Source organism: Zingiber officinale, chromosome 2B (genome assembly GCF_018446385.1).
Source record: "Zingiber officinale cultivar Zhangliang chromosome 2B, Zo_v1.1, whole genome shotgun sequence".
Taxonomy (NCBI): Eukaryota; Viridiplantae; Streptophyta; class Magnoliopsida; order Zingiberales; family Zingiberaceae; genus Zingiber; species Zingiber officinale.
In genome coordinates this window covers 28172159-28200157 of record NC_055989.1, presented here as the reverse complement: position 1 = coordinate 28200157, position 27999 = coordinate 28172159, and the positions used below count along the sequence as shown (strand labels likewise).

At 40.1% G+C, this 27999-nt stretch overlaps 1 protein-coding gene across 6 annotated transcripts; it reads right to left on the bottom strand.

Moving 5' to 3' along the window:
• LOC122045532 lies at positions 1-27992 on the bottom strand. 6 transcript variants are annotated; one of them, XM_042605792.1, is made up of 8 exons: positions 27813-27991; positions 27414-27532; positions 26627-26709; positions 15983-16104; positions 15565-15729; positions 14816-14909; positions 6174-6348; positions 1-250 (listed from the first exon to the last, which is right to left on the bottom strand). In XM_042605792.1, the coding sequence occupies exons 1-8, from the start codon at positions 27844-27846 to the stop codon at positions 221-223; spliced, it is 822 nt and encodes a 273-aa protein (XP_042461726.1). In that variant the 5' UTR covers positions 27847-27991; the 3' UTR covers positions 1-220. The 6 variants fall into 6 exon arrangements, with proteins under 6 accessions (XP_042461726.1, XP_042461725.1, XP_042461724.1 ...); XM_042605791.1 differs by lacking the exon at positions 1-250 and adding an exon at positions 4385-5084 and having other exon boundaries at positions 27813-27992; XM_042605790.1 differs by lacking the exon at positions 1-250 and adding an exon at positions 5904-6111 and having other exon boundaries at positions 27813-27992.
• Between the last annotated feature and the right edge of the window lie 7 nt (positions 27993-27999).

Sequence of the window (27999 nt, the reverse complement as noted above, 5' to 3'; positions counted from 1 at the left end):
TTTGTTAAAAACAAAATATAAGATTAAATATTATAAATTTATTACAGATTTGGCGATGATGTTTACCGCTAACATATTTTTGCAGAATCAGATCTCTACATTTGATATCGTGCCATGAATAATATTATTACAATGCAATAGATGACAAAACAGAGGCACATTTGAGAATCCCTATTCATGGATGCATTGGTGATAATCAAACAGGTTCTGTAGGTCTCTTCTAGTTGCCTGACACGGCATCATCTTCTACCTGTGAATGAAGTATTTCAAGGATGTCGAAGAATCTAACCACTAATAAAACTCGCAAAAGAAAATAAGTGTTGCATCAAACCCCTGTTTGTCAAACACTCAAGAACTAAGTGCAATAACATAAGTGAATGCATGCACACATGAGTGCAATAACACAAGTGAATGCATGCACACATGCACATGTGTGTAAACGGACATGCATATTGATACGAATTATTATGAGTGGATCCAGGAGATGACGTGACAGTCAAAGTCAAAGGAACGTGACGATCAAAGTTAATAGAGGAGGGCATCTCCTCATCTGACTTTGATTGGTTGCCCAATGCTAAAGCTCACTGAATCGGCCTGGTTGGATTCCAAGTCGTGCGAAAAAAAGCCGACCATCCCTTAAGTCGGTCGGCTATAAGGGATTTAGTGTTTTACCCTTGAACTAAAGAGACAGCGTCACTCAATAGTCAATCGAATTTAAGAATGACCGCCCTTACAGGCCGACCGAAATGACCGACTCACCTCACATTTGACCAACCATAGACCTGGTCGAAAGGAGGGTCAAACTCCTTACTCTGTATGAGCCTTTCTACATACGTCCGATCGACCTGATCATCGATCATCCCTATGGGTATCTGTTCAATAATAGAATCGGACGGATTCATATGACTCTATACTCATCTCTTATATGCACAAGTATAAGATAGTTTTATAAATCCGGTCAAAATACCAAGGGCACTTTACATACAAGGTATTATATATCGGCCGAACAAAGGACCGACCGGGCCTAAGGCACTTTGGCTTAAAATATAGACCGAACCTCTCAAAGCACAATTTCATTTCTCTAGAAGCCCATTGTACGCCGGGTTGGACAAAGGACCGACCGGGCCTAAGACGCTTATCTTCATATTGTTGCCCGGACGGATCTATAGCACGCACAATTACCAGATGGATTCTCGGTACGCCCAAGGCACCATATTATTTACCGAACAAATTTCTACATAGCCTTTCATACATAACAAGGCATCTTAATGCAAGGACATGTATAAAGATGACCGACCTTAAAGGCCGACCTCAACATAGGCCTCCAGGGCAATATTTAAGCTAGCCACTTTCTCAAGTACAATTTTCGTCAGTCGTTGAGCTTCTCAGAGCTAAGTTTCTAGCCCACTCATCCACTCAAAGGAGGGTACAGGGGCAGCCTTGGAAATTTGTTGCTTTAACAACTCATTTTCCCACGCCAAGGAGTACAATTGTTGTGTGGCGCTCATCCCGATCGCCCAGCGCTAGAAGAAAAGACAAACAACGTTTGAAACATCCAATGTGGGAAATGGTATATTAAAATACTTTAACTTGGTATGTTCATAAGCGTATTGGTCTGCTAACTCCATAGGAGTTAGCTCGCTGAGCTGATTTCCAGCGTCCTCCCAGGCCTTTGTTAAACGACCCCTTAGAAGTATCTGGCCGATAGTGGCGGTTGGAGGAGTTATGGCCTAGGTGGACGACATATCAAAAGCGGTCAAAAATTGATGGGTCGTCTTAGCACGACAAAGGTCGAAGGGGTCTTCACACGGGGAGACACGAAGAAGGCAGAGTCTATTGACTCGTCGGGCAGGGAAATAACCTCCTGTACTTGCGCTGGATCCGGCATTGGGCTAGCAGACAGGGTCCGCTCGAAAAATTGCTCTTGTACCTCCTCCCAGACGAGCTCTTCCTGGGCGAGAGATACTTGAGTGGAGGGTGCCTCACTGAAGGGTATTTCAATGGAGGGTGCTCGTCCTTCAAGGACTTGGGCGTGGATAAGCTTATGCCTTTTGCGTCCCTTTTGAGGGGTGGCCTCCCCCTCTGAAGGAGAACCCTCAAACACTAGAACTGGAGTGGAAGGTAATTCCCCAAAGGTAGCGGCCATGCTCGACTCAGCCGTAAGATTGTCGGACGCCCCACCAGAAGGGACAACCGGATGTAAACCCCGCTCAGTCAATAGTTCTGGTCCCTTAGCTAGAGCTCTTCCTCCTCCAGATCAATTTCCTCGTCAATCAGAGATGTAAAAATGACATTCACTGCATAAAACAAAAAAATACCTTAGTCAGTAATAATGCACTGATCGAGTTACTGAAACTTACCGAAAGAGCCGGGAAACTTCTTTTGAATAGGGCTCAAGCCAAACAAATACAGAGGGCCTTCACGTAACCATCTGTGGATTTTGAAGCATCGGCCGCTCAGTTTGGTGAAGTATGAGATAAAAGAGGGGTCACACTTATAATTCCCTAAGTTAGGAAGGGGAGGAAGGGAAGATTGCCATGCAGTCGGCCAAGTGGCGAGCTCAGGCATTTCAAGGAAAAAGAAACGCGACTTCCAACCCTTGTTCAAAGAGGGCATGTCTTCAAAGAAAACTGATTTCGGGAGAGATTGGAAAAGGAAGACCCCTAGTTCTCATTTTTTGGGATAAGAAAACAGAAAGAAATTTCGGGAGGTCGGAGGAATACTGTATAGACAAAATAACATGAACGTGTCACACAAACCGCGGATGACATTCGGAGTGAATTGTTGCAAAGAGATGTTGAAATAGAGACTCACCTCCGACAAGAATGGGGAAAATGAAGATCGGCTGCTAACTGATCTTTAAAGAAGGTGATGTGGTTAGCAGGAGGATGATGAGGATGGGCATTGGAGGTGGGGATGATGATATGATAATTCTTAGGGATTTCATATCGAGAACAGATGTATGCTTTATCAGCAGCGCCAAAATTCGAATGGGTTAGAGTGTACCAGGGGGCGGAAGATTCTTGTGCCATGAGAAAATGCAGAAAGGGCTAAGAACGAACGACTAACTAATCGCTTAAGACAGGGGGAAGAAGAAAACTGTGAACGAGAGGTCGCCAAAAAGGAGATCGGAGAAGACGAAGGGTAGAGTGCTGAGAAGATGGGTCGTTTAGGGTTTTTATGAGGTATAACTTAATTATGGACATTGGATTAAAACGGCATGCTCCTAGAGAATCGTTGATTTGCAAGGGGAAATGTGTCGTTGAGTCGTATGAAGAGACGTGCGTGAGAGGCCGTTTCAGAGAATGAAGAGGAGTGTCACATGGCATTCACTCATAAATAGGCATTTATGATGGAGGAGGCAATCAAATCATTCCTTTGTCTAAACATCTCTCCGCGCATCCTCAATAATCTCTCATAGACAACTAGCCACTGACAAGCAATTTTTGAAAAAAAAAAATACTATTAAGTGCCTAAGGCATGAAGGAGCACGTGATCTTCCTGACGACCCTAGTAAAAGAGACGAGCGGGCGGAAATTGGGCTTGGGTCCAGTCAGTCAGTTACACCTCCTTCGACTAGACTTGAAGGGGAGGCTAGTGATATGGGTTATAATGAGTGGACCCAGGAGATAACGTGGCGATCAAAGTCAAGGGGACGTGGCGATCAAAGTCAATGGAGGAGGGCATCTCCCCATCTGATGCTAATTGGTTGCCCAACTCTAAGGCTCGCTGAATCGGCCTGGTCGGATTCCAAGCCGTGCAAAAAAAAAGTCGACCGACCCTTACATCGGTCGACTATAAAGAATTTAGTGTTTTACCCTTAAACTAAAGAGACAACGTTACTCAATAGTTGATCGAGTTTAAGGACGATCGCCCTTACAGGCCTACCGGAATAACCGACCCAACTCACATTCGACCAACCATAGACCTGGTTAAAGGGAGGGTTAAACTCCTTACTCTGTATGAGCCTTTCTACATACGCCTAGTCGACCTGATCACTAGTCAGCCCTATGGATATCTGTTCAATAATAGAATCAAACGGGTTCATATGACTCCATATCCATCTCTTCTATGCATAAGTATCAGATAGCTTTATAAATCCAATCAACCTGCCAAGGGCACTTTACATACAAGGTATTATATACCGATCAGACAAAGGGTCGACCGGACCTAAGGCACTTTGGCTCAAAATAGCGACCGAACCTCTCAAAGCACAATTTCATTTCTCCAGAAGCCCATTATACGTCTGGTTGGACAAAGGACTGATCGGGCCTAAGACGTTTATCTTCATATTGCTACCTGGATGGATCTATAATACGCACAGGTTACCAGATGGATTCCCGGTATCCCAAGGCACCATATTATTTTCCGAACAGATTTCTACATAGCTTTCCATACATAACAAGGCATCTTAATGCAAGGACATGCATAAAGATGGTCGGCCTGGACATACTCAGTCGACAGCATAATCAGAGAATCCTAACAACATGTCAGAATAACAAATATATATCAAAGAATATTCTTCTGGAAACTTTTTCAGGGACCATCGTGTCTCCACTGACCATTTATAACAACATATTCCTTCAGAAACCCCAACAATAACAGAAGCTATAAATGATAAAAGAAGTATACATATAGGTAAAGAAAAGATTCCTCCAATGATTATTACACATTATCTAGGATGTATATTTTCCTTTACCTAACAAACTCTGACATACTGCGCCACCTCATGATTGCATAGGTTATGTGAGGTGATATATAAAGGGGGAGTCCTCTCCGGGGCAAAGGTACGTTCTCTAGACCTCTGCAACATACTTTCACGCACGTTCTCTACTATTTTTCATTCACTCGTCTGGACTAGTACTGACTTGGGCATCTGAAGGACTTCGCCAAGGACTCCCCTTGGTTTCTAGGCGCTAACGTTTTGTTGGCTTGTCTTCGTGTGCACAGGATTGAAAGGAAGCTTTTCAATGAAGGAGTCATCTACTAGTCAACCATCAAGCCACCATGCTCAGTGCGTCATCTTTGTAGTTTTCAGACATGATCACATATGAATCAAGTATGTCAAAGTGTGAATGAAGTACCTTCAAGCATGCAAGAACTTGATTAAACACTCAAGAAGCGAGCACAGTGAACTTGATAGATTTGAAGAATGAATGTTGAACTTGCGTGTACATGTGTGTTCTTTAAGCAAGTCAATGGGTAAAGGAAATACCTTCAAGTATCTCAAAGAATGCAAGGGTGGTTTAAACCAGCGTATAGACACTCAATAGGATAGCAGTAATACAACTGATAATATATAAACTTGGCAATATAGAATCATGGTGTTAAATTCTCATGCGTGTGCATACATGCATGCACGTGCACAAGCGCTTGTGCAAAAGAGGTACCTTGCATACATGCATGCACGTGCACAAGTGCGTGTGCAAAGGAGGTAGCTTCAAGCATGTCAAAGTGTGAAGAAAATAACCACACCTGCTTGTCAAACACTCAAGGTACGCTAACACAAATGATATTAGATGAACTTGGTAAGACAGAAGCGTGAACATTGAACTCTCTTGTGCATGTGTGAGCAAGAAAGAATGGAGCTTCTCACACTGCTTGTCAAAAACTCAATAGAAAAACACAGTAATGTATTTATGTGTTTGTATAAATGTTGAACTCTCATGCATCTAAACAAGGTGGAATTTCCCACACCTGCTTGTTGGACGTTATATGAACTTGGTAGATAGGCATTGTGTGTGCATAGCCACCACCGTGTGAACGTACGTAATGCCAAAGACTCTCGTGCACGAGAGTGTGTCCGACATAATGCGTAGAGCCTCTAACTTTGTCAAACACTCACGAGGAATGCACAATAACATAAATGATACCATATGTACTTGGTAATAAACAAGCATGAATGATGAATTCTTGTGTAGACTTGTAAATGAAAGTCTGAATGTCTGTGAGTATGTCTTTCAACTTTCTAGTAGACTTGTAAAAAGTAATTAGCTACTAGAAAAATAGTCAAGACATATATTGCATGAAATTCATGTTTCTTTGTACATGTAAGAACCATGCTATGATACTATGGAGATGAGATGGATTCCGTGGATCTTTCTTGGTTTGCTGCAATGTAAATTGACAATTTAGATCATGTGGAATATGGTCTCCAAGAATCAATTTAGTACCTGAACAGAAGCTAGGAAATTCACTACAACTTTAGCCAGATCTTCTTGATGTTTGGTGTAACAATGGTCAGCACCTTCAATGATGTGCAGCTTGTGGTTGGGTATCAGCTTTGCAATTTCATAGGCATCTTCTACAGGAATGATTTCATCAGCTGAACCATGAACTGTGAAGATCCTAAAATAAACAATGAAGCCAAACTTGCATGACAAATCTAAACAAAATAAGTTCCATTGCTAAATAAGAATTGTATCGGTGAGCTATGAGAAAGGCATTTAAGACAATTGGATAAACTTTATCACTAGAATGATTTCATCAGCTGAACCATGAACTGTGAAGATCCTAAAATAAACAATGAAGCCAAACTTGCATGACAAATCTAAACAAAATAAGTTTCATTGCTAAATAAGAATTGTATCGGTGAGTTATGAGAAAGGCATTTAAGACAATTGGATAAACTTTATTACTTAAGAGTTTTTGGCTTCTTTTGGAGTTTAACTATAATTATCTAATATGACATTGTAGTTTAGCTAGCATGTGATTGAACCAGATCAACTTTAGCCTAGTCAATTGATGTGGCGATAAGGAGGAGTCTCCCTGGCATGAGTCAATTGTCACGGTATAGATCAAAGTCAGGTGGCCAACACCAGAGCTTGAGCAAGGCACGGTCGCACGAGGAAAGTGGGCGCATCGGCCGATTGGTGGAATCACTATCCGATCAGCCATCTAGGTAAACTATTATCTTGCCAGCGGGCCAGGATCCTGAGCCGAGCGGGCAGGAGCCTGAGCCGATCAGGCAGTCCGTACGGCTCGGGGTGTGGCGTTGGCTTTGTACTCATAACGAACCGATAGAAGAAAAGATAGTTAATAAGGGGGAGAAAAGGCAAAGAAGAACACTCTATCTGCCATTAAATGCGCAGAAGCTAAGATAAAGATATCTTCTGTAGGTAATCAATATCATTAAATAGAGGAAGACGAAATGTCACTAAGAAAGGTATAAAAGGACCTACCAGGTCTGAGGAACGGGCAAGAAAAATAAGTCTAAGTCTTTAACATTTTCCATTCTTCTTCCTCTTTGTTTCTAACTTGAGCATGGCCAACGCCAGGGACCCCTTCCCTAGTTTTGGTTTTGTTTTGCAGAAAGGAGTGAGATTCTCATCCAGTCAACGGAGCCGCCGCCTTCCCGACTTTCCAACTTCATTCCTTCGGACAGGATCATTTTGGCGCAGTTTGTGGGAATCATTCTTGATTCGAACGAGAAGATGGAAGACACTGGACGATTCACAACAATAACGCTGACACAAGAGGAACTTGACGCATTGATACAAGCCCGAGCGACAAAGATAGTGGAGCAACAACAAGAGTTGGCCAATCGTCAAGTACAGGAACCTGTAGCCTCAATAGCAGGAGGGCATGCCGAACAACTCTTCGCTCGGGAACTAAACAATATGTCGATCGGCACCTATAGGGAAGCCCCTAATGCGTCGGCCCAATTATGGACTCCAGCAGAGAAGGGCCGAGTGGATAAAGATCAAGGGTCATCCTCTGATGAGGCACCCATTCGAGACACAAGAAAAAGGAAACTCAGGGAGGACGACTCTCCCGAACGGGTTAATCAACAATTTTCAGAGAGAATTCTGAATGACCATCTGCCAAAGCACTACATCTCACTAACGATTGGGGATAATGGGACAACCGACCCCGACGACCACCTGGCCAAGTTTGACAACGCGGCCATGCTGCACCAATACACGGACGGGGTAAAATACCGAGTCTTTCTTACCACGTTATCTGGATCGGCACAACGCTAGTTCAAACGTTTGCCGAGCGGTGCAATTCACAGCGACCTTCCTCCATCACTTCGCTAGCAGTTGCTGCCACCAGAAGACGAGCGTGAATCTGTTTCACTGAAGCAAGGACCTCGAGAGGCCTTAAGGACATATATCCAACGCTTCAATCAGGTGGCGATGGACATCTCGGCTATCTCCTCGGATGTATTGGTAAACGCTATCACACAGGGGCTCACTGAAGGAGAATTTTTCAAGTCACTCATCCGGAGGCCGCCAAAGGACTTTGGCCATCTACAGAAAAGAGCCAATGAATACATCAATGTAGAAGAAGCTCCGGCAGCCAAGAAAAGAGAGACCCCCGCTGAACCAGCGGAGGCATCCGAGCGGCGTCAGCCGAGTAGCAATCAGCCCCCTAAAGGACCCCGATCAGGAGGAACTCAACAACAGCACGAACCTAGGACGCATACCGTATAGCACATTGGGGACGGATGACTGAAGGCCTCCGGGGGTAAAATATGAACGTCGATGTTTTTCTCTTTCCATCAATCAGCAACTCATAATACCCAGGACTGCTACCCCTATCTCCATCAGCGGTCGAATGGCGACCTTAAACCTCTGTCGTCATCGGTCGAGCGGTGACCTTAAACCCTTGTCTTCATCAGCGGTCGAGCGTCGACCTTAAACCCCTATCTTCACTAACGGTCGAGCGACGACCTTAAACCCCTGTCGTCATCAGCGGCCGAGCGGCAACCTTAAACCCATGTCGTCATCAGCGGTCGAGCGACGACCTTAAACCCCTGTCTTCATCAGTGGTCGAGCGGTGACCTTAAACCCCTGTTGTCATCAGCGGTCGAGCGGCGACCTTAAACCCCTGTCGTCATCAGTGGTCGAGCGATGACCTTAAACCCAAGTCTACGTTATTAAGCGACGCTATTAAATTATCAAGCGACGACCTTAAAATCGAAACTGATTAATCGGCTAAGAAAATAGATAAGTTGTTGTCGATCGGAAGAACACAAGGCCACACTTCAGTTTGCGCGACAACAATTTATCTCAATACAAATCGAAAACAGTCAGAAAGGAACAGAAAAGTCACGGTTCGTCAGGCGGACTGTTATTCATTGATACTTCAAAAAATTACAGAAGCACAAGCCGGCTCACTCGAGATAATCTAAAACATCATCGGGCATGGCTCAGTCAGCTTGTCTCGACTAATGAACTTGCTTGTCAGGACGGAGGGGAGGTAGCCGCCTTCCTTCAATTGATCAAGCGCCCCATCAATAGCAAGGTCGAATAGACGGAGTGCCCAATCGGCGACCTTGTCATTAAAAGCGTCCGAGCGGATGTAGACCTGTTTCATGAGTTCGAACCTAGACGACTCAGCTCCCTGATAAGTCTCTAGAGCCGCTCGGGAAGCCTGTAGCTCTTCCTTCAACTTAGCCAGCTCTTCATCTTTAGCATCGAGTCGGGCCTTTAATGCAGTCTGGTCGGCCAATCGTCCATCTCGTTCGGCCTTCAATGTGTCCTCAGCCTCCTTTAAGTTTTGGGCCAACACCCGGCACTCCTTATTTTTGATCTCCAAGTCCTCAATGGCCCGGAGCTTTCTGGTGTTGACCAAATTGAGCTTGGACTCGAAGGAGCTGACCTGTTTCTCTAGTCGAACCAATTGAGCAGCCTGCTCAGAGCCTTTGCTCTTCTCCTCCTCCAGCCGCTCGGAACTCTTACTAAGATAGGCTCTTAATTGAACCAGCTCGGCGTTCAGTTGTTCCAGCTGCGCCTGAGAAGTCGTTGTCTAGCCGCTCGGGGCGCGCAGCTGTTTGACTTCTTCCTCTAAAAAAGCAAGCCGCGGACACATGGCCAGGCTCTCTACCCAATAATGCGAGAAAGAAAAAAAGAATTTTTAGGGGTCGAGCGGCGACAGATAGTAACATATAAAATACTTACCCTAGTGAACATTTGGGTATGGCTATCGGCGAGTGCCCCCGGAGACATGACTGTCGCACAAGCTCGGGCGTCGTCCCATATCTGTGCTAGCGGTCCCCGGATGATTATTTGATGTTCTGAGACTCGAGATTCAACGCTGTCAGTATCACGCCACTCATCCGTGGGCAAATGAATGATCGCTATTATGTGGCACTGGCCACTCGGAGCAGACGGGGCAAAGGCTGCTCTGCCAGCAGGCTGAGGCGTTGACGCCAGCTGGATATAAGACTTCTGAGTCTTTGGCTATGGAGGCAGTACGAAGGCGACCGACGGTGCACAGATTGTTCCTTCGAGCAACCCGGATAGAGGCGGCGTCTGATCAGATGAAAGCGAAGTATGTGGGACGGCAGTCGCCTGCTCAGGCACAGGAGTGGAGGTTTCAGCCCGCTCGGGTGAAGGGCGCGGACTGGTCCTTGTGGGAGTCTGTATAGCTGAGGCAATAGATCGGGCGGCAATCTCTGCCCGGCGTCTCTTTCAGCTTATCAATGGCTGCCTAGAAGAAGCCGATTCTGAGGCCTAGGCAACTGTAATTACGGAAGGCACTCAAGCGGAGGACTCACGGCGATAGTCGTTTCACCACCAACCGTACGACTGGCCACTCCATCACTCCTTTAGGCTGGCCCCTGTGCTCTCTCCGAGCGGATCTTCTTGAGAGTCGACCGGCTGCAAGCCACGGCTTTCCAACTCGGCCACGGCCGCAGCATTGATTTCTGCGTCCGCGAGTTTAGATTTCCCGACCAGACGTACTCGCAACATGACTTGAGCTACAAAAGAAAAAGAAAAATCAGTTAGATTTAAAAGTTAGACAAAGTAGGAACAAACCTAGGCTGAATGGAAGCCTTGTGTGGATTGGACTCAAGCCAAACACGTAGAGAACGCCCTCCAGTAGCAGCTTGTGGATATGGTATTTCTGACCGGCCAAGCTGGAAGCCGTATTGAGATAATCCGAGCAGCTCTTGTATTTCTTGAGCTCGAGAGGGTTCAGCACCTCTAGCTGCCACCTGGTTGGAAAGTCTGGTCACTCGGGAAAGCGAACAAAAAAGTAGTAGTTCTTCCAATGTTTGTTGGATGACGACATCTTATCGAAGAAAATAAAGCTCACTCAAGCTTAGAAAAGAAAAGTCCTCGACTCGGAGAATTTGGGATAATAGAAATAGTGGAAGAGCCAAGGAGTAAGAGGTATGCCGTACAGGCAGAATAGAATGACGACCCCGCACAGCAGCCAAAAGGAGTTCGACACTAGTTGATGTAAAGAAATACGTAAATATTTACAAACGGCCAAGAAGAAAGGGTGGATCGGGAACCGCAGACCGGCTGTAAATTGATCCCTAAAGAAGCAAACGAAACCCAAAGGTGGCTCGTTCGGGCGGTCGAAAGTCGAGGGAAGGCCGATTTGATAATCGAAGGGAATTTCAAAAGCATCTCTCAAACTTTCAGCATCGCCTCCGTCGAACCTGGACTCAAGGGATGTATACCAGAGCCCAAGGACGGAGGCAGGAGGCTGTGAGGATCTTGCCATCGGAAATAAAAGTCGACGAGAAAACAAAGAAGTTCAGCTTAGAGAAAAGACGCTACGAACACTGAACAGATTCGATTGAAGGGAAGCGAAAGTTTACTAGGGAGATTGTTAAGATTACCGGAGAAGACGCAGAACGCGATGGCGTTGAGATGCTCACTGACGAAGATGAAGACGCAAGGTGAGGGAAACGGCGAAGCACGCGAGTTTATAAACCTCGCGGTCGATCAACCTCAATCGTCCGATCCAACGTTACAAAAACCTAGAAGCGGATCCATCCATTGATTTTGAAACGGCGCACGTCTCGGGACAAGCGGATATCCGTCTGTCACATCGAGCGTGCGGCGGCAGTAATAGACACTTGTCATTGGGTCATCGGAAGCATTTAATGAACTTAATTAAAAAGGCATGGCGGCGTGCTCGACCATAATTATCACGGATTTGCACAGTCTTCGAGAAATTTGGATAACGTCAGCTTAGACCGCGCTCGCCCAAGGGGAAGAGAATTTACCAAGTGTTGCTGCTCATCTTCTCGATCGGTACAAGGAACGAGCCAAGGATGGAATTCTACATCGGCAGAATGAAGTCGAGCGGCGTCGGCTAGCAGATCGATCAGTGATAGCAGACCGAGTATAGTCCGATCGGATCTTAGAACATTCAAGCCGAACGGGCCTCCGATTCATCGAAGAAACATCTTGTCCAGTCAGTCGGACTTGCAGCTTCCTTCAACCAGAGCTTGAGCAAGGCTCGATCGCACGAGGGAAGTGGGTGCATCGATCGATCGGTGGAATTACTGTCCGATTGGCCATCTGAGTAAACTATTATCTGGCCAGCGGGCCAGGATCCTGAGCCGAGCGGGCAGGAGCCCGAACAGATCGGGCAATCTGTCCGGCTCGGGGTGCGGCGTTGGCTTTGTACTCATAACGAACCAATAGAAGAAAAGACAGTTAATAAGGGGAAGAAAAGGCAAAGAAGAACACTCTATCTGTCATTAAATGCGCAGAAGCCAAGACAAAGATGCCTTATGTAGGTAATCAATATCATTAAATAGAGGAAGACGAAATGTCACTAAGAAAGATATAAAAGGGCCTGCCAGGTATGAGGAATGGGCAAGAAAAATAAGTCTGAGTCTTTACCATTTTCCATTCTTCTTCCTCTCTGTTTCTAACTTGAGCGTCGGAGGACCAACGCCAAGAACCCCTTCCCGAGTTTTGGTTTTGTTTTGCAGAAAGGAGCGAGATTCTCATCCAGTCAGCGGAGCCGCCGCCTTCCCAGCTTTCCAACTTCATTCCTTCGGACAGGATCATCAATAATTTGACTTTAAGAGTGATTCTAGGACCAGTAATATCAACTAATATCCTTTATTATGCATTGTACTATAAAGGGGGTAAAGGTAGTTTATCTTGAGAAAACATAAAAGATGATTGGCTTGGCTAATTTGCTAGATTGAGTTAATCTAACCAGATATTATTAGTTTTTATATGAAAGGTTACAAGTCCTTTCTTCAATGTTAAACCCAGCGAATAAAATACCGTTCAGTGCCGCCCAACATGGACGATTTTTACCGTTCCGCCAGGAGACGAAACTGGCACGTCACGGGCGATCGTCTCAAACAGTAAGGATGCGTCCTCGGACGCTTCCGGTGCCGCCGGAGGTGTCGTGGGACGCCTAAAGTGTCTCAGGCACTGGAGGCGTCGCAATTCGATGTTTCTAGCGCCACCGGAAGTGTTGTGAGATGCTTCCGGTGCTGCCGAAAGTGTTACCAGATGCTTTTGGTGCCACCGGAGGATTTGCCGGAAACCTCTGACACCGTCGGAGGCGTCCGCAGGGTGTCGAAGGCTTCGCGGGCGCGCGCATGGGCGATGGGGCGTTTAGGTTTAGGGTACTGTACAAAATTAATATTCTAATTTAAATAAATCAAACAATTCCTAATTTAAGTGTGATATTTGAAAGAGGTTTCCATTAACCCTAATTAAATTATCCCAAAAAAAATAAAAAATATCTTTTAAATTTAAAAAATAATAATAAATTTTATTAAATAATATTCTGCAATTATTTTTAATGTTTTAAATTTTATTTAAAAATTCTAAAAAAAAAATTAAAAAACTATTTTTTTAAAATTCTAAAAAAAAAAAATTTAAAAATTATAAAAATTCTAATAAATCAAATTTATATTCTGATTTTTTTAATTATTTTGTATTTATTTACTATTTTAATGTTTAATTAATATTCTAATTTTTTACTATTTTAAATATATATTATTTAAATTATTAATTAATTAAATAAATAAATAGTTAATTTATATAATTATTATATATAAAATAGTATTTTTATTAATTTATATAATTATGATTATTTAATCTGAACATTGGAGACCTGTAAAAGTTAACTAAGCAAAATATTACAAGAACCAATGTTTCCATCTGATTCACCTCACTCCTTTTAGTGTTAGTAAGGTATTAATTCGAGTTTGATAGATCAATTTTCTATTAAAAAAAATTATATTTAATTATTTTTTCTAACAATATTAAGTTATTTAATAATAGAGAACTTATATAAAACCAATATATAACTTATTTTTAAATTATACCCAATAAATATATTTATCTAATAATTACTATATATATATAATAATTACTATATATATATATATATATATATATATATATATATATATATATATATACCGAAACTGTATCGGCACGGCACGATACGATACTGAAACTATATCGTTCTGGTCTAGAACATTGGCACGGGTCGAGATTTTAAACCTTGGTCAAACTATACTTGTCCATGGCTCTATCTCAAGAAGTCAATAAGTGATAATATAAATTGGCAAACTCTTGATTCAGAAATAAAAGCACTTGCCTAAATAAAGTCTAATAAGAAAGGTTCTGCTCCTTCAAACACTCTAAGCCTCTAGGTGAGATGACTAAGGAAAAACACTCACCCAGAGGGAATTTAGGTGCCTGATTTGAGCTCCTCCTAATAACATTACTAGTTAACACAGATTGCCTAAAAAAACAAAACAAAAAATGCAACATGGCTGGTCAAACAAAAAACAAATGGTCAGAAAAGAATTGATGGCATATAAGCATATATACTTTGAGTTCAACATTTGGAATTTATAGTACACATCAAGTTAACGTAGGGTTTGGTCTATAGATTAAAAGCATGGTCAAATTAAGTTCCCAACTCATGAAGTGCTAAACACCACAACAGAAAACAGTGGTGATGCATTTGTTAGTCCATCTTAAATGTTGGCTAAACTCATGCAAGAATGAAGTTCATTTACTGAGGCTAAAGAATAAAATGTGTTTGATTACTTAAGTGTGGAGCAAGAGGAAGCAGCAACCTGCACTTCTTATCAATTGAGAGGCACGCTGCATGCATATCAATATTTAGTCTGTCCATTAGACTTTGTTCAGTTACTCTGAATGCAAATTTACCTGCAATATATTCAAATTGAAGTCAGTGTTAACAGCAAAATCAAGTAGAAAAAAAAAACAAAGAGATGAAGAAGAAAAACCTACCAAGTGTATGCTAGAAAGTCTTTGAATATCATCATCTTTTATTAAGTGGTCCCTAGAATGTAACCTTAAAAGCAAAAAAAAATCATCTTCAAAAGAAACATGCTCATATTGAGATAGGAGCTAAGGAGGATCGTGTTTCTCCTTTTAGCATATGGGATTGATTTTTTGTGTAACAAATTTCATTATCCTTTTAACTTACACCAAAAAATAATTTCCTATGGCCGTTACCCTGGATCAGTAAGACAAACACGAGATTCAATATACTGTTTAATGACTGAAGTCCTACAAGAACATATTTCAAATTATTAACAATTTCCACCGAGATTTACATTATTCCTGAACTTACACATAAAGATGAGTTGTCATTCTATTAGTATTCTCAATGATGAGAAGTGGCAAGAGACAAAACCAGAACAACTTAATTGAGCTACATTCCAAAATTTAGGATATTGTAAATGACCAAATTTAAACAATAATCATAAACAAGAATTAATTGACAAAGAATGTGCACACTCTTAAAAGTAACAATCAGTAACCTAACCAAAATTTTTATAGACCATCTTCAGCTTACCATTTTTGTCCATAACATCAATGAAACCATCAATTTTAATTCTTTGAAGATAATCTTCGCCCAAGACATTTTCAATTCCTCTTTTTAAGTCAAAGCGGCCAGAAAGATTTATGACTGTATGAGCATCTGCATACTTAGATGCATATAAGAGCACCACATCTCCCCCTGTAAGTACCAATTCCAGTTAGAATCAGACATAAACTTGTAAGGCATAATTGCGCTACATGAAACTATATATAAATTGATGCAAAAGTCAACTCCAGATTCTTCAGCAAAAAAGTTGAAGTAAATATCATTATGGATACAAGGAAGACGACAACATGTCAACAAAATTCAACACAAAAGACATATATTAAAGCTTGGCGATAGGTGAAAAACTAAAATAGACTTAATAGTTGCATGTGCAACGAGCATCTACCTTTACTATGACCAACAACAGCACTTGTTTCATAATCTTTCTCAGAAAAGTAGAGGAGTACAGAATGTAAATCTTCAACTTCTTTCCAGTAGTTGCCATACTCAAAGGTACCCTCACTGTCACTGAAAATGTAAATAGCATCATCAGTATGTGACCAAATCAATATAAAATGGTTGCATGAATGTCATGAAAAGACACATGAGAATCTAGAGTAAGACAGAAGTTTAGCATGGATCATAGCGTCCATCAAAAAAAAATTCCCACAATTGACAAGAAACCTGAATCTTATAGTGGTTCAGCTAGTTTATTTGGAGCATAAGTAGAAGACTAAAGTATAAGTACTGAGAAGAGAATGAATAATTAATTATATTTATATATTAGGTACTGAGATGAATAGACAAAATAGAAAATGACCAACTGTAGTTTTTATCATAGGAGAAGGATGATTATAAAATAAATAGAAAGCATCACTTCAAATTTATGATAGAATCAAGTGCCCAACATCTTGACTTGTATCAGATAATCTTACACATAGTCAAGCCTCAAAAGTGGATGGGGTTCATTCAAGATAAACTCTATTGGTGCAATCATGCCTCAAGCAATCGAGTCCACATATTGTTGATATGTTTAGCAAAGGTTGGCGCAATCAAACACCAAGTGGTCGAGTCTGCCCATATGGTTTTAACATGTTTGGCAAAGGCCTAAGTTAGGTTATATTTGTAGTATCGAGATCAAGTTAGAGGGAGGGTGAATAGGGTTAAAAAAAATTTGCAATAAAAATAATGAGCAGATAGTAACTAAATTAATCAAAGTTAGAACAGTGGTAATAAAAAATTAAGTTTGACTAATTTTATCAAGACAAAGGCAGTTATAACAACTAGCAATTCAGGATGCAAATTTGACTAAACCAGCCAGAAGTATAGACACTCGGCAGTTTAAAAATATTGATTTTTATTTCCATTTCTCCTAGATGGAGAAACTTTTACAAAAAAAGAATATAAAATTAGGCACAATAAAAAGATTAAGGCAAACACTTAAACAAATAGAAATTATTACTCTAAGTGTTGCCGATCATAAGTGAAGCGTGTGTCACAGCGTGTTGCAGCACATAAAGCTAATAGAGCACTCAGAGTACTAAACAGAACTAGATGATTGAGAAAGAGATATATTGAAAGCTCTGCCTTGAAGCTCCTTATATAGTACTCTTCCCATCAATTGTAGCCCTCCCGGTCACCTGTACAAGTGTTGACATAGCTACAACTTCTATTCGTAAGATAATGTTAACAAAGCTTCCTGGTCGCCCATGTACCTCCCAATCGTCTGGGTAGAGATCAAACTCCATCTTGACCACCGTATTCGAGTTGCTAATAATGTTGTTTCCGAGTCACTTTAAAGTTGCTCAGTCGCCAGTATACCCGGTCGGCTGGACCCTTCGAAATTCCTTTGTCAAGAGTTATCACCCGTCAATCGCCTTTGGACTCCATCAGTTGCCTAGAACTAGGGATGCAAATGAGCCAAGCCACTCATGAGCCGCTCACGAGCGGCTCGGTCAAAACTCAATTCGAGGTTGAAGTTGACCGAGCTCGAGCTAAGCTCAAGCTAGCTTGATTAGAAATCAAGCCGAGCTCGAGCCTAATTATTACCGGCTCAGTGGCTCGTCGAGCCAAATGAGTCAGTAATAATATATATTTTTATAATATATATATATATTAATTTATTCCTTAAAAAATAATAAAATAATAAAAATTCGAGCTTGAGCCCATAATAAAATATCAAGCTCGAGCTCAACTCTATAGGCTCGAGCGAGCTCGAACTCGAGTCGAGCCAGTATAAATCGAATTGAGCCAAGCTTGAGCCAAGGTTGGCTCAAGCTCGATTTGGCTCGTTTACAGCCCTACCTGAAATCATCTAGCATGTTTTCATGCACTTGTTACATGTAATGAGTATGATAGAAAATATAAAGTTACTCGCACTTACTTAACTAGATTAACCTGTCTAGTTTCAGTTTTACCGAGCAATCAACCTCCAGTTAATTCCACACACTTGGAGTTATGTCAAGCAATCAACCTCTAGCTGATTCTACACACTTGGATTTTTTGCCAAGCAATCTGCCTCTAGCTGATTCTACTAACTTGGTCTTGAGTCACCTAGCACCCAACTACGAAATTGTCTATCAAACCTTAATCACTTAGACTTGATTCACGTAACCTCCAGCTAGAAATTTGTCTGCCAAGACTTAATCACTTGGACTTGATTCACCTAGTTTCCAACTAGGAATTTGTTTACTTGGTCCAAACCAAGACTTAGCTCATGCCTGATTCCCAACCAGGACTTAGATCCTAGTTCACAACTAATACTTTAACACGTGTCAAGTATCTTGTACCTGCAAACTTGATACAAGATCACAATTAACCTAATTTTAACCTTAGTCATATATCAAAACCTTAACTTACATGTTGTGCACCCTGCACCAACAATCTCCCTATTTTTGATAATATGAAAATTAAGTTAAAGTTAGTTAAATAATCAAAAAAATGAAATTTTGAATTGTATATTCAATGAAAAAATAGAAATAGTGCAGTCATACAAGAATATAACAAATAAATAACATCCCCTTAATTATTGCTCTCCCTTAATCAGATAAGGAATAAAAGATGGGAAGTAATAATTTAAAAACAATTGTTAACAAATTTCAAAGTCAACCTTTTAACCCTTCTCCCCCTTTTTCATATATCAAAATGGGTTAATCAGATAATTTAAGCAAGATGTAAAGATGATTGCAATTTAGATCAAGTTATTCAGATAAATTATATAAATCAAGCTAAGGATAACAACTCAAATGTAAACCAAAATAAGTAATTAAGATAAAGACAAGTCAAGCATAAACATAAAAGAAAATATAAGTCTAGATCCACAATGAACGAAAGTAATGACAATCAAGTACTACAAACCCAAGCATAGCAAAAAAAAGTTAGAACTGAATCCACAAATCATATAACATGAGTCTAATCAGAAGAGGAGGGAGGGGGATGTTGCTGGTAATGGGTACGCATCATGGCCATCATCTCTCATAGATGGGCCCACATGTCAGTGACAACTCCCTCGAGGCTGGTCAATCTATCCTCTACCGTCAGTGGAGGAGAAGGAGCTGGAAGTTCAGTCGGTACTTGGTCATTCTCAAGTATGGCCATGATATCATCAATGTATGGAGATTTGGGTGTCGCATGCCTTCCATCCTTCCATACCAAGGTGTTCTCTCCGAGGACCATCTTAGCTAGGGTAAAATTCCTAAGTCCTATGGTATCAAATTCGGTCAAAGGAGAAAGAAAACCCTAAGTAATGTCAACTCCTAATGACGAGAAAATACGAGTCAAGATGTGGCAGCAAGGCATATGGACTCGTCGACTAGTAGATATGCTCGAGTGATAGATGACAGATCTGAAAAGTAGGCTAAAGCTAATATCAAGTCTCTATCTGATGGCATATAGAAGGAATGAATGGCATTGCCTTACAATCGCAAGGTCGTGAGTGTTGATGGGTAAGATGCACATGGTCACGACCTTGTAAAGAACATAGTCAACAATGTTGAGCTGTATGGAGCTAAAGTTGATGATGGTCGACGTCCGCTCGCCACCAAAGAGATAGGTGTAAATGAGATCGAGGGTGATTTCTGAGTGAGGCTCGAGAAAGACAAGTGTAGGGCATGAAAAATAGTAGGAGGTGGAGGAAGAGGGACGCAGCTGAAACTGCTCCTGGATCATGTCAAGCATGAAAAAGATGTCCTTTCCTCCGACTTTAGTCGTGAATGCAAAGTTGTTCACCTTAACCACGTTGTTAAAAAACTCGGCACAGAGGTCAACGTTTATTGTCGAATCACAGTAACCAAGGGAAGATAGACCATAGTAGTCTATAATCTCCATGATGTCCGGACAGTGGGGGGTGAAGAATGTCCTACTCAGATATCATGTATGCATGGGCGAGTAGGTATGCCTGGCGAATCTACGTCTAAAGTCCTCAGACGGGAACCTAGGGTCATCAGAAGGGTCTTGTGAGGAACTATCCTTGGTCCTACGTTTTTTTCTACCATTGAATGCAACAACACTATAACAAAATAAGAGTAAAGAAATGCTTTGAGTAAATAGATAAAAGATTAAGTTAAAGGATCGTTACCGAGGCATGATAATGAGGAAGTAGACTCTGTCTCGAGATGAGGATCAAAATGGAATAAAAAATGTACCGAAACTGAGTTTGAGGGAAGAAAAGGAGAGGAATTGGATGAGTTACGGTGCAGTATACTTGTTCTGGCTTAGCTTTTGTATATTGGATAATTAGCTTTTTCCATAGCTCTTTTGCATCTTTGAATGGTTCAATCTTCTCAACTTCGAGGGTAAGTCAACCCGTATAGAATCATGTTTATTGCTTTTGCATTTGACTGAGTTGTTTGTTTCATGTTACTTGTCCAAGACTCAAACCTGCACAACTTACCTTCCATGTCTCCGGGCAAATTTGTTCCATTTTCGATACTTTTCCCATTATGAGTTGTCTTTAAGAATATCATCCAACTTTCTCCTCCAATTGACAAAACTTTTGCCATCAAAGAGAGGAGGAGGGTTGTGCTGAATCCTTCCTGCAAAAACATATCTGCAAACAAGTATTTATTCAAGTTGTATTAAGATTTAGGATAGGATATGTGTTTGGTTTGGGTTTGGTATGGTTGTAGTTAGGGTTTAGATTTGGGTATAGACTAGACTTGAATTATTAATCAATTAATTATTTGTCCCTGATTTTGATTCTGAGCACAAATTTCGACCTAGGTTAAATTCAAGTTTTGCTTTAGGCAAATTTAACAAGAGTTTCAAAAATTAGCTTCCAAGCTATGGCGAGACATAAGGTCTTCTTGAATATCAGAGCAATGACTACTTCAAAACAAAAACTTTTTAAGAATCAGGAGCTAAAATAACTTTAATACAAAGCCTTGGACTAATTGGTTAGAGTGAAGTGAGATAACTTCCACTAGTTCCACTTGACTAGAGGCATTAGGTAAGGAAACTCAGCCTAGACAGGTAACTATCCGAGTTTTGCTAGTTTCTATCAGCTCAACCCGCTCTGATACCAAATTGTAGGATTGAGATCGAGCTAGAGGGAGGAATGAATAGCGTTAAGAATTTTTGCAATAAAAATCAATGAGTAGATAATAACTAAATTAATTAGAGTTAACACAGTGGAAATAATAAATTAACTTTGACTAATTTTATCGAGTAAGACAGACAATTATAACAGCTAGTAGTTAAACATGCAAATTTGACTAACCCAACTAGAAGTATACACATGCAATAGTTTAAAAATATTGATTCTTATTTCAAATTTCTCCTAGGTGGCGAAAACTTTATAGAAAAAGAATCTAAAAATTAAGAACAATAAAAAGATTAAGACAAACACTTAAAACAAACAGAAATTGTTACTTTAGGAGTTGCTGATCAGAAGTGAAGCATGTGTCGCAGCGTGTCACAGCACAGAAAGCGAATAGAGCACTAGACAGATTGAGAAAGGGATGAATTGAAAGTTATGCCTTGAAGCTCCTAATATAGTACTATCCCGGTCACCTATATAAGTGCTGACGTGGCTGCAACTTCTATCCGTAAGATAACGTTAACGAAACTTCCCGGTCGCCCGTGTACCTCTCGGTTGCCTGGGTAGAGGTCAAACTTCATCTCGATTGTCGTATTCAGGTTGCCGATAATGTTGCCTCCAAGTCGCATGAAAGCTTATCGGTCGCCCGTATACTCAATCGCCATAACCCATACGGTCGCCTAGACCCTCCGAAATCCCTTTGTTGAGAGGTATCACTAGTCAGTCACCTCCAGACTCCATCAGGTTGCCTGGAACCGTCTAGCATGCTTTCCTACAGTTGTTAAACATAATGAGCATGATAGAAAATATAAAATTACTCGCGCTTACTTGACTAGATTAACCCATCTAATTCAATTTTGCCAAGCAATCAGCCTTCAGCTAAATCCACACACACAGACTTTTTGCCAAGCAATCAGCTTCCAGTTGATTCCACTCACTTGGACTTGAGTCACCTAGCACCCAGCTAGGAATTTGTCTGCCAAAGCTTAATCACTAGAACTTGATTCGCCTAGCCTCCAGCTAGAAATTTGTCTACCAAGTCTTAATCACTTGGACTTGATTCACCTAGCTTCTAGCTAGGAATTTGTCTGCTTGGCCCAAACCAAGACTTAGCTAATGCATTATTCCCAATCAGGACTTAGATCATTGTCTCGTTCACAACCAGGACTTTAACACGTGTCAAGTATCGTGCACCTACAAACTTGACACTGGTTAGATCACAACTAACCTAACTTTAACCTTAGTCACATATCAAAACCTTGGGTTACATGTCGTGCACCCTGCACCAACAATATTATTGTTGCTAATGTTGTGTGTCAACTGTGTATGTTCAAGTTACTAGACATCGACAGGTCAACAGATAAATGAAGACCAAATGGTCGAGGTTGACCATACATTTGGAAAAGGAGAAGCCTATCTAGTGTTGGCAAATAAGGAAATCCAAAAGGCCCAAAAGCAAGGTCTCCTAGTAGATGTAAGTTTCGATAGATCAAGGATAATTGGAAACCAAACAGACAAAAAAGTTTCAATAATTGAAGATGACCAAATACAATATCTGTCTGGCATATGAGAAGTCTTGATAGGTTAAGAACGATTAGATACTTGTACATGAAAAGTCCCAATAGGTTATGGAAGCCCAAACATCATATGATAAGTCTCGATATGTTGAAAACTACTAACCAGCTAGCAAATGAGAAGGTCTGATAGGTCAAGAACTTATATTCTTGCACATGAGAAGTCCTAGAGGTAAAATCTCTTAGCATGTGAGCGGTAAGAGACTAAGAATGACCTCTATTTAGGCATAGTGAAGAATTTTTACTTAGGTGAAGTCTTGAACAAGGAATAGGTATTCGAGGTTGATGTGATGACTCAATCAACTAATATGGTTTAGTCGACTAGGAAGTCAACTGTCAATTGAAAGCAACTCATAAATAAAAAAAATATTTTGAGCCGAGTTGAATGGTTAGCAGTTCAATTGATTGGTGTCCGATTAGTCGACTAGGTAGTCGACCATAGATGCATCTCTAGTGTCTACAATAGGCAACTACTCAAGATCAAAGAGTCTTCCACCGTTGCTTTTAATGAATCTACTCGAATGTATCTCAAATACTCCCCGTGGACAAGGACATAATGGAGGAAACAAACAAGATACGTAAAAGAAATCCATTCATAGAAGGCACATCTCAAGGGGCGTAAAGCGCGAGTCAAAATCTGAACCAAGCAAGAGGACAAGGGAGATAATCTAGAGAGACAACTTAACAAAATAGGACTCACAAGGTAAGTGCATTTCATCCAATTGAGCAGGTCGTGGGAGATATCTCCTACGGGATAAGAACACATTCTTTCATCAAGATAAATTCTCAATTAACAGCTATCTCCCAAATTAAGCCAAAGATAATAGATAAGGCATTACTTGAGTCAGATTCATTGTAGCAATGCAAGAAGAATTAGCTCTATTTGAGAGTAGTGTGTGAGAGCTAATTGCAAGACTCAAAAATTGCTTAATTATTGACACTTGTTGGGTTTCTAGGAATAAAATAGATGAAAATGGATCCATAGATCAAACCAAGGCTAGACTAATGGCCCAAAATTTCAACCAAGTAGAAGCATTGGATTACTACAAGGCTTATGCACCCGTGGCTTGTTTACAATACATCTAAATGCTTTTATCTTTTGCATGGTTTAAAAGCTTTTTTTAGTTTACCAATGGATGCTTGTCAAAAAAAAAATATCAAAGAAGAGCTTTATGTTGAACAACCTCCTAGTTTAGAGCATTTTATCTTTCTAAAACACGTTTCAAGTTGAAAAAGACATTAGATTTTTTGATACAAGTGCTAGAATGAAAGATTATCTAATTTCCTTAATTTAAAAGATTTTGGACAAGGTAGAGTCAATCTAAAACTATAAAAATAATATTTTCATTGCTCAAGTTTATGTAGATGTCATAATTTTTGACTCTACTAACAAAAAGTTTTTGAATGAGTTCCCCACCCATGGAGAGTGAGTTTTAGATGAACCTTGTAGAAAAACTCAACTTCTTGGGACTTTAAATCCAACAAACCAAGGAATTTATGTCCACCAAGATAAGTGCGCTAAAGACATCATGTTTGGAATGGATAGCGCTAAGGAGTAGACAACATCGATGGAGAATTCCACGTATTTTAGAAGTTTAATTGGAAGCTTTCTCTATCTCATGGACAATCTACTCAACATACTTTTCGCCCTAAGTTTATATGCAAGGTTCCAATCCTCTCCTAAAGAATCTCATTTAGTGATCGATAAGAGAATCCAGAGGTGTTCCATGAGAACTCTTATCATGAGTCTTTGTTATCCAATGACTAGTTCACTAAATCTAGTAGGCTACACCGACTTCACCTATGCAAGTTAGATACGAAAAGCGCAAGTGGAGGTTGTCAATTTCTTAGCTATTCTTTTATAAGTTGGACTAAGCGAAAGCAACATCGCATCGTATTATCTTTGACCAAGACCGAGTATGTGGCTATGGGAGAATTATCTTGGACTAAGACAGAGTATGCGGCTAGAGGTTTAAGTTAGATTCATATTATTGTTACTATATTGTATGTCAAGTATGCAGGTTACTTAACATTGACATCACATGTGCAATGGATGAAATTAAAGTGGGTTGAGAATAACAACCACACATTTACCAAAAAAGGAAAGTTGGCATATGACTATAGATCAAATGGCTCGAGGCAAGAAAGTCCAACATGTGTTGATAGATGAGGAATACCTAGAGGCCTTATACCAGATGTAAAGTCCCAGTAGATTGAGAACGATTAGATACATGCAAACAACAAGTCCTCATAGGTCGAGGACAATGAGATATATACATAGAAGAACTCTTAGTAGATAAAGGACGACTGAATACTTGCAGATGAAAGGTCTTGATAGGTCTAGGACAACTAGATACCTATGCACAAGAAGTCTCAGAGGTAAGATCTCTTAGCATATGAGTTATGAGAGACTGGAGATAAGAGCTCTTCAACATGAGGCTAAGAGAGACTTGTATTTTGGGTGTTAGGTAGATCTTTTACGTAAGCGAAGGCTTGACCAAGGAACAAGTGTTTTAACATCAAATTTGATAACTCAGTCGATTATTAATGGTCATATATGATCAACATGGTTAGTCAACTAGAAAATTGATTAAAGATAGACTGCTTGCAAATAAAAATGTTCAATTTAGAGTTGAGTTGACAAATGCCTTATTAGTTGACTAAGCCATTTAGAGTTGAGTCGACCAATGGCTTATTAGTTGACTAAGTAGTCAACCAGATATGCATTTCTTATGAATAGAAAGTTCTTATTCCATTGAGTCAACTAAATCATAAATTAGTCAACTGATGACAAGTTAGTCTGCCTAGTCAACTAAGCCTCTATTCTAAGCAAATAGAATATTTTTGCTTGTGATAGAGTTGATTGGGCAGTCAACTAAAGCCAAGTTAGTTGACTGCTAAGTCGTTTGAATTAATTTTGAATTCAAAATATTTTATCATTGTATGGGAGCTTATCTAGAGTGACTTGACTCACTAGTCTAGAGTCAATTGATACAAGTTAAGTTGAATGAGTCGAATGATAAGAATGAATCACTTGACTACATTAAGATTACCCAGGAGTTAAGTGTGAGCTTATCTTGAAGAGTCGACTAATACATGTCAGAGTGCACTAGCATGGCTAATTACAATAGCTGGTTTTATGTAAATCAAGCTCTAGTGTACTAACGATTTAAATTAGTCAACTGATATTAATGTAGAGAAGTTGTTGGAGCTTATCTATACCCATTTGGAGAGCTATAAAAGGAACATTCTTCCAACAATTCTATTGTGGCAAATTGTTCTTGCTCTTCCCACTTCTTCAATTATTGTATTTACTTTTTATTGTCTTGCTTTTATTTTTGAACTTAAGGTCTTTACCTCTAAACTCCATAGTTTTTCAAATTTTTTTACCATACTTTATTTGATGTTCATTGCAAAAGATTTTTTTGCCTCCAAAAGAAGGTTTTTGAGAAAGAGAAAGTTTGTGGTTTTCAAGGGTTGTCTCACCTTATATGGTGCCTACCTATGATTTCCTTCTTACCTCTTGCAAATCTAATATGAAATAATATTTTAATATTTTTTCTCCAATATTGTTTGTGTGTTAATGTTAATTTCACTTTTCCATCTCCCACTATGCTAGAACCATGGAAAGAATATTTACTAAAACCTGCATTGCTTCTAGATTGAGAAGGAATGGATAGTTGAATCCTAGCCTCACTCCACTACTATCCATAGATTCACTTGGAACATCTACATGCTTCCACAAAGAAATCTTTTGGAATAACATGTTGTCACCGGACTTGTAATTAACAACAATGATTATGCAACTTAATCCTCTTTACAAACTAAAAATGGTTAACTGAAGTCATTAAGATACCACATATGCAATATCTTTTCTTGAACAAAAAAATATTTTGGATATATGAAATGACAAAATTCAGAGGGATAATACAAAGCATACCCATTTCCTGAAAAATCAAAGCGAACCACACTGATATCTTTACTTGTTATTGCATCACTAAGGTTAAGTATTATTTCAACATCCTGGAAAATGCATTTCCAAAAGTCAGATGAAACATATCGGCAAATTAATCTCAAATGACTCACAAGCTTAGTGAAGTCTCAATTAAGGAAACATATGAAAAGTGTTGGTCTCTGATCAATACAGACATTGTTAATAACCAGAAAATCTAAAGAATAATAAACAACCATGATGTTTTAGCACACTACTTGATAAAATAAAAAAAAATAAAAAATAAAAAGTCAGACAGATAAGAACATAAACCTAAGCTGAAATTAGCTTTCAGATCAAGCACATGCCATCATTTAAAAATATACCTATTTGCATTTCTAGACTAGAAATTAATTTGAGTTCACTACTTTGGTTCACCAACACCCATGCTATCAGCTTCAGCGAAAATTAAATCATTACTAAATGAAACTATCCTGAATAGTATTGAGCATAGAGTTATATTAACTAGGAAAGTTTCCCAGAACAGTAAAAAAATCACTTGGCCAAGAGGAGCACCACAAAAGACCCTTACATTTTGGATTAACCAAAGAACCCTAATATTTTGGACAATTTCTATCTGCAATCTCAAAATAGAATCTACCTCAGTGCTACACTAAACAAATAGACATGAAATCTAAAAGCAACTCAAAGTTCTTACATGATTTTCTGAATTAACTTGATGTTAAGTTATATATAAGAAGACTAAAGAGACATGAAATCTATCAGAACATCCCACCTTTGTAGCTCTAAAACCATGGCACAGTATAACAAGCTTCTTCGATCCAGTTTCATGTAGCACGGCGACAAGCTTCTCACCATAGTTGTTTGTAATTACAAATCTTTGTTGAGGTACGGCTATGACAACAGTGATATGCAAAAATTCAGAACATGGCTTATTATTACACATATTTTGAAACCAGAGTACAGCTTTAGAGAATGTAAAACTAAAGAATTAAATTGTTCCAAATCTAAACATACTGCAAGCTTCTAAGAAACTAAAAAAAGCAACCGATAAAAGAAATAAAAGCATATAAAAGATCGCAACATCGAGTTGGCTGAGAAGATGACTCGACTCCGTGTTGGATTCATGTAAGGAGCTCAAAGGATTTCAAATAGTTCCTAATAATATACTCACAGGAGGCATCGTGGGAGTGGATCGATTCGGCCATCGTCGAGCGAGTGAATTCCGAAACTGAACGAAGACGGAAATTCCTCGCCGTCTCAAGCTTTTATCACTCGCAATTGGCGGACGCCTGCAGGTCAACTCTATCCTCGAACGTAAACGCCCCCTCTTATCCATCGATTTGGATGCTCTTATTGTA

Coding starts and splice junctions, on each gene's coding strand:
- LOC122045532 (XM_042605790.1), bottom strand. CDS start 27,846: ATGGCCGAATCGATCCACTCCCACGATGCCTCCT. Junction 26,710..27,413: donor ATGGTTTTAGAGCTACAAAG/GTGGGATGTTCT, acceptor TGCATTTTCCAG/GATGTTGAAATAATACTTAA. Junction 15,730..15,982: donor TGTTGTTGGTCATAGTAAAG/GTAGATGCTCGT, acceptor TGGTACTTACAG/GGGGAGATGTGGTGCTCTTA.